Source organism: Sodiomyces alkalinus, assembly GCF_003711515.1.
Source record: "Sodiomyces alkalinus F11 unplaced genomic scaffold SODALscaffold_10, whole genome shotgun sequence".
Lineage (NCBI taxonomy): Eukaryota > Fungi > Ascomycota > Sordariomycetes > Glomerellales > Plectosphaerellaceae > Sodiomyces > Sodiomyces alkalinus.
In genome coordinates this window covers 104,604-111,318 of record NW_021167088.1, presented here as the reverse complement: position 1 = coordinate 111,318, position 6,715 = coordinate 104,604, and the positions used below count along the sequence as shown (strand labels likewise).

Below are 6,715 nucleotides of genomic sequence, written 5' to 3'. Positions count from 1 at the left end.
CCGGCCCTCCCCCGGTCTTCCTGCCACGTCCTTGGCATGGGGATTGCGATCTCTCCCCACGACTCGGGACCTTGGACACAGTTCCTATTGTTTTGGGAGCATTTCACCGGATAAACAACGCCTGTCGTGATGAGTGCTTTGGTTTCGTTGGCAACCGAACCCCCCACGTACACCTAAGGTTCATCGTTTGGAACGAGGGCTAGATTCCAGAAATCCCTCAATATGACTCCAATTCGAATGCGTGTGTAAAAGCGCAGCATTCGGGTTGTATGTTGCCGCGCCAAGTGCTGCCGTTCTTTATATTCGGAACTTATCGGTCGATTGATGCTGAGCCGGAGGGGGTTCAGGGCTAGCCCTCGGACAGTCGAAAGCCACTACTTCCACGCGCGACGGCGTCATTCCGCACGAGACCCATGTACTCCCGTCTCGAGCATCGGTTGATGGGTAAAAGTCACCGATCAAGAGAAGACAAACTCTCGACAAGCCTTTCCGTATCGTCCATTAGCGAGATATTTCAGAGGTGTCTTCATGTGCATTTTGGGAATGCTGCGGGAAGGGGGAAAGAAGGGGGCCGGGAAGCCATCGAGTTTGTGTCTTACCATCTTCAGAGTCGTGATATTCTCTTGCGTGTGTGAGAACACATGACGATATTGTCTCAGATTCTGCTGTAGGACAGCCGATTTGGTCGTGCGCCCCTCGCAGATAGCTTTCATCTGTGCCTCCATCTCCCTCCGCAGAAACGGTTTGCCGAGGCTCGTCTCGAACTCCATCCGATCGAACCCAACGATCAAGGCGACACCCAGTTTGGTGGGAATGAATACTTTGAGCCGGCCACGCGCGCCACCACTTCTCGACGCCGACGAGCCTCCGCCTCTCCCACCACGGCCTCGGCCGCCCCTGGCTGGTGGTACCGCATCCTCGTCACTGTCGTCATCCTCGTGGGCTTGGGCTTGCTGACCCGCCTGGTCTGTGAGGGCCACATATTGCCTGTCCTGGATCTTTTGAATATGCTCCGCCATGGTTGCATCCGTCCCGATTCCGTTAATGTCCATGAGTGCGATGAGATCCGCCTCCGTGAGATATCCCGGTGCGCTAGTTTTCCCTTCTGTCATCATAGCCTCTGTCGGTTCAAACGTCTCTCCCTGGGTGAACTTTGGGAGTTCTGCCGTGTCACTCCACTTCTCGTAGATGAAGACATCCAGGTAGTTGGTCTCCAGGACAACAAGGCCATGCGCGTGGAATGTTTCGTCGCCATAAAGGAGGTCGATGTTTGTCGACAGCCCCTTTGCGTCTTCGGAGCAGCAGGCCAGGAAACGGCGCACGACGTATTCATAGAGCCTCCTCTCGTCGTGACTGAGAACACTCGGGGACGCAAACGTTACGGGGTGAATGGGCGGATGAGCCTTGTCGTCGTGCCTTCCCTGACGAGGTTGGCTGAAGGCGCCGTCAAGGAGGCTCTGGGCGTATTGTCCCCATGCTTCCGACTGGGTCTGTTTCTGGACCGAGCGCTGTAAATTGATGTCCTTCGAGAACCGGTCTGTTTCCGTCCTCGGATAACTGATGAACCCTTTGTTGTAGAGTTCCTCGGCGACCTTCATCGCGTGTTGACCGTTCATTCGGAGAAGTCGAGTTGCGGCCTTTTGCAACTCGACGGTGGTCAGCGGCAGCGGCTTGAACTTTCTCGTGGGCTTCTCCTGAACTTTGGTGACCTTGGCCGTCTTAGCCCGGAGGCAGCGCTCAAAGAGTACGGTGACAGATAGGCGGTCGAAGAGCCTGTTCCGGTCCCAAGAAAACCGAACCTTCTTGTTTTCCCGGGTATGCGTGACTTGAATGCTCCAAAAGGGCTCTGGCACGAAGTTCTTGACTCGAAAGTACCTGTCCACAACAAATCCCAAGGTGGGAAATTGGCAGGATCCTACCCTGTCAGCCACGAGCAGAATGGGATTGGGGGAGCACTTCGAATACTTGGGCATACCGTAACTCAACATCATGTCAAGCAATGGCCCTCCAAGGGGCCGCAGCGTGTTTGTGAGGAACCGTGTGAAGGCGTAGCCTATCCTCAGATCGAGCTCTATTCTCGTGTCAACGGCATCGGCCTGCCGGTCATCGAGATCCACCAGATTTCGGGCAGCGCTCAGAATATGGCTTCCTCGCGTCAGTGGCAAAACGTGGCGCGATTCTCCAGAAGGAAGTGACATACGATCTTTCAATGTTGCTGAACTTGGCCCGCTTGACGCGCATCCCGCGGTTCCCTTTCTTGGATGCATCGACAATTTCCTTTCCAATGTTTTCGCCTTCACGGTCACAATCGGTCCAGATGATTAAGAGATCTGCGTAGCGGGATTGCTGGGATATATTGTCCGCAATGGCGCGCTTGTCCTGCGATGAAGCACATCAGCCATCCAAGCCTAGACCATCGGAAAAACGACGCCCGGTGTACACCAACCTGAGGGACAACTGTAACTATCGGGGCGGTGAAGAGAGACTCGGGAGGAGGGTATCTCCAGTCTCTGTTGGCTTCGGTGAACTCCATAGTGGTGAGATGACCGCGGACGGCGGTCATGGTGACGGAGCAATGGTTCCATGGCGGCCCGAAATCAAAATCGAAGCAGTAGTTTTTGGTGTACTGGTCACGCGTGTTTCGCTATATCATAGGATAAGCGGATGTTCGAGTTGGTTTAGGATGAGTTGTCTTCACTCACTGTCTGTGGGTTGCCTCCAGCCAAGTGACCAGCCACGGCCTTGGAGATGGAGGGCTTCTCAGCTACACAGAGCACCCTAGTCATTCTGCGACGAGAGGTAAGAGAAAAGGCCGAGTTCGAGACCCCTGATTCTGTTGATGATTTGTTATGGCGAGTTTATCGGTATAGCTGAGGTGCGGTCAGCTGAACCTCTATCACTCTGTCGAGAAGCATAACCTGGATCAAGCTTGACGGAACAGGATATCGCCAATCGAGAGGAAAGGAGACTATGTCCTTATAATTGCGATTCAATTCTCTTGCCCTGATGATAAATGAAATTCCCGGCTCGCATTCGGCCAAGCAAGATGAGAGGAGAGCTTGATCATGGAATCAGCCTCCAGCTGGTTACTCGTCCCACCAACAAGGGATTTATCTAGCTCTCTCTTATCTGGCTGTCCAAATACATGGAGAGCTTCTTCACTCTAGAGAATCTCGTCAGAGTAGAAGGCTGATAATGCATTCTCAAGTCGTAGACGAGCCATGAGCGTCACCGGCAGAAATAGCGAAAACTTCATCACAGTTGGGGACAGGGGTCTGAGGCTTTCCAGGGGGTCCGAAAAGGCCTTGTCAGATTCCCCATACTAAGCCTCGAAATTGCTTCAGGGAGCTTTTAGGGCGGGTCGGGTGCTGCGTCCTCGCGCTGTGGCCTGAGACTGGCACTAACCGATTTAAAAGGGCCTGCCTGGGCAATTGGGACTGACCTGCCTGACTTAGTAAGGTAAGGAACTACAAAGTACTTCGTACCTTGCGCGAATCCATGACGCGCCGCCCCTTCCTCGCTGACGTTTACGTTCAACGTTCGACTTTGCAACGATAACCAACCCCGGAGACAACCTCTTGCCTTCGATCCCACATCGATTTCGGTCTTCCGGTGTATGCAAGCAACGTTGCTCTAGGCGAACCGATCCCGTGGATTAGAATCTCAAAGGACGGACGAAACAGGATAAGAGACAACAAGATGGCCATTCCGAATCTGTCAGCTCTCCCAGCTGTGAAGACGCTCGAAGAATGCGCCGACTTCTCCCAGACCGTCAAACCGTTCCTCCCGCAGCTCTACGAGCTTCCCAATAAGATACTGGACAACATTACCAATCCTCAGGCCCTACTACACGTCTACGTCGAGACAAATCCCCTTATCTTCGGGTTTGCCGTCTCCATCTTCCTCGCCGCCGTCTTCCTCGTGGTTGCCGAGTTGAACAGGAATTGGTCTCAGGTCGACCGCGCCTGGAGCATTCTGCCCAACCTTTACATCGGCCACCTTGCTCTTTGGGCCCGTCTCGCCGGCGTTCCGAGTGAAAGGATTGAATTTGTCCTTGCGGCAACGACTCTATGGAGTGTATGTTTTCGTTCTTCTTCTTCTTCTTCAGCCATTGTCTTTGACTCAGCTTCCCGCGCATTTCTGCCGTCGCCTCTTTCCCTCGCCCAGGATACATGGCTGACCTCCCGCTCCCTCAGGCACGCTTGACGTACAACTACGCCCGTAAAGGAGGCTACAGCATCGGCAGTGAAGACTATCGCTGGTAAGGCCACACAGGACTTTCTCGGTAGCGAAGGTAGCGAACGTAGCTGACTTGCCACAGGGTCATCGTTCGCAGCAAGGTTCCCGCCTGGGCCTTCTTCATCCTCAGCGTCACCTTTATTGCCTTCATCCAGAGCATCCTTCTCTTCGCCCTCTCTGCTGGCCCCGGCTACATCATTCTGCTCACCTCCTATTTCGAACCCGAAGTAAACACGTCCGATTCTGCCTACTGCATGATCATGCTCGCTCTCGTGGTTTCCGAGTACATCAGCGACGGCCAACAGTGGGCTTATCAAGAGGCCAAGCGCCGCTATCTCAAGGATGCCAAGGATGCCAAGGTGCCCGAAGGATACACTCAGGCCGATCTCGACCGAGGCTTCATCACCTCGGGTATGTGGTCCTACAGCCGGCACCCTAATTTCGCCGCCGAGCAGCTCATCTGGTTCGTCCTCTACCAGTGGAGCTGCTACGCCTCCCGCGTCATCACGTCCTGGGCCTTTGGCGGCATCGTCTCCCTCATGTTGATTTTCCAGGGTTCCACTTGGCTCACCGAGCGCATCTCCAAGGGCAAGTATTCTGAATACAAGCACTATCAGGCCAACGTGGCGGCTTTCATGCCAACCACTTTGGCGCCGTATAAGCCCGCGGGCCCCCCGCAACCAAAGATTATTAAGACCAGCGAGCTGGCGGAAAAGCAAAGCAAGAAGCAGAAACGATCGAATTAAAATTTGGGTATCCAATTGGGGGTGTCTGGATCTCAAAAGGACTGCATTCATTTAGCTGTTCATTGGCATTTACGTCATGATATACGTCAGCTAAGAATGAATGGGAGAGACGCTAGATGGCTGGAATTGGTATATCACAGGACCATATAGTTTACTTGATATCCTGATTGATTAATGCAACACGACACGTAGGCCCGTGTTGCTGGGATCAGAATGAGAGGAGAGGCGAGAAGGAATTAAGAGACAGGGGGGGGGTATGGACTCCCTTTCGAGTTGAGCCAGGTCACAGACCAGGGCAGAGAAATTCGCTCTCTACTTTAAGTTGTAAGGTTGTGTCTCAAGTCCGCTCGCAATGCCATGCCTAGCAAGTCGCACAACGAACAAATGTCAAAATTTCAAGTCGCCCAACCCATCCACATGATAGGCCGGAACGGCAGCGGCATCCGGCTTCTCCCAGTCCTCCCGCTTATTCACGCCGGTCAAGACGGCCAGCGTGCCGCCCAACCCGCCTTCGATGCCGAACCGAATGTCGGTGTCGAGCCGGTCGCCGATCATGCACGTCCGGGCGCGGTCGAGGTGGAACTTGCCCTCCACGGCGTCCATCATGGCCTGGCTGGGCTTCCCGAGGGCCAGCGGTTTACGGCCGAGCATGTTGACGAGGGGGAAACCGACGGAACCGGCGCCGGGGAAGAAGCTCCCGGACATGGGCAGGGACGAGTCGGTGTTGGTGGCGAGGAAGAGGGCGCCGCGGCGCAGGTACTGGGCGGCGGTGGCGAGCTTGAGGTAGTTGACGTGAAAGTCGAGGCCGCAGAGAACGGCGCCGACTTCCGGATCGAGGGCGGACCCGTCGGCTAGGTTGTCGAAATCTTCCGGGGTGATGTCGCGCCGGAGGGCCGGGTCCGTGCCTCCTATGAAGGAGACGCCTTCGGCGCGGAGCTCATCTTCGACTCCGGCTTCGCCGAGGACGAAGACCTTGGGCTTGTCCGAGGTTGGGAGGGCGAGGATACGGGAGACGTAGATGGCAGCCGAGTAGGATGAGCCGAAAATGTCATCCGGTGTGCAGGGGATGGATAGGCGGGTGAACTTCTTGTGATACTCTTGTCGGGATTTGGTCGAATTGTTGGTTACAAATATCGTGCGTTTGCCTGGGTGTATCGGAATGGAAAATGTGAGCCGGGTAGTCCGAGTTTGCCGACCTTATGTATCTACCTCATGATTTCGACTACCGTGGGATAGCTCGGAAGGGGGGCATAGGGGAGAAATATGAGAGGAGGGGTGAAAGAGCTAGTCCAGACCTTTTGACTGAAGAAACTCGATGGCCTCGCGAACGCCAGGGAGGAGCCTATCCCCCGACCACAAAACGCCTTGCATGTGTAGTCAGCACGAATTTCTTTCGGAGGATAAATTGTCTGCATTGCCACAGGTGCCAGGGGAAATACCATCGCAATCCAGGAGAAAGACCTAGGGGCGGGTGAGTACTCAAATGTAAGGCCGGCACGGGGAAATCAGAGACAAATCGCGCACATCGAACTTATCAAGAAATTCTTGGATTCCAGCCTTGTCGCCGGTCAGATATCTGGATGCTTGCGCCATGCTTTATGATGACCAGTAAGGAAACGGGTGTAATTGCTGTTGAGTCTATAAGTTATTAATATTCTACTCGATAGGCGAGCGACTGAGGCTGTTCCAGTTTGAGGAGTTGTCGGCGGGGGAAAAGGGGGATGGATTGG

At 54.4% G+C, this 6,715-nt stretch overlaps 3 protein-coding genes across 3 annotated transcripts; 1 reads left to right on the top strand and 2 right to left on the bottom strand.

Moving 5' to 3' along the window:
- Positions 1–3,228, bottom strand: SODALDRAFT_345978 (DNA topoisomerase). Its single transcript, XM_028613232.1, has 6 exons — positions 2,703–3,228; positions 2,447–2,644; positions 2,201–2,379; positions 1,976–2,145; positions 600–1,915; positions 1–485 (listed from the first exon to the last, which is right to left on the bottom strand). The coding sequence occupies exons 1-6, from the start codon at positions 2,784–2,786 to the stop codon at positions 459–461; spliced, it is 1,974 nt and encodes a 657-aa protein (XP_028463506.1). The 5' UTR covers positions 2,787–3,228; the 3' UTR covers positions 1–458.
- Positions 3,229–3,699: 471 nt separating this feature from the next.
- SODALDRAFT_282819 (DUF1295 domain protein) lies at positions 3,700–4,985 on the top strand (the record flags this gene model as incomplete). The annotated part of the gene is made up of 3 exons (XM_028608362.1): positions 3,700–4,077; positions 4,197–4,261; positions 4,322–4,985. The coding sequence occupies 3 exons, from the start codon at positions 3,700–3,702 to the stop codon at positions 4,983–4,985; spliced, it is 1,107 nt and encodes a 368-aa protein (XP_028463505.1).
- A 103-nt stretch (positions 4,986–5,088) lies between these two features.
- Positions 5,089–6,715, bottom strand: SODALDRAFT_328080 (4-nitrophenylphosphatase). Its single transcript, XM_028610594.1, has 4 exons — positions 6,510–6,715; positions 6,425–6,446; positions 6,281–6,349; positions 5,089–6,130 (listed from the first exon to the last, which is right to left on the bottom strand). Exons 1-4 carry the CDS (start codon positions 6,576–6,578, stop codon positions 5,373–5,375), a joined length of 918 nt encoding a protein of 305 aa, XP_028463504.1. The 5' UTR covers positions 6,579–6,715; the 3' UTR covers positions 5,089–5,372.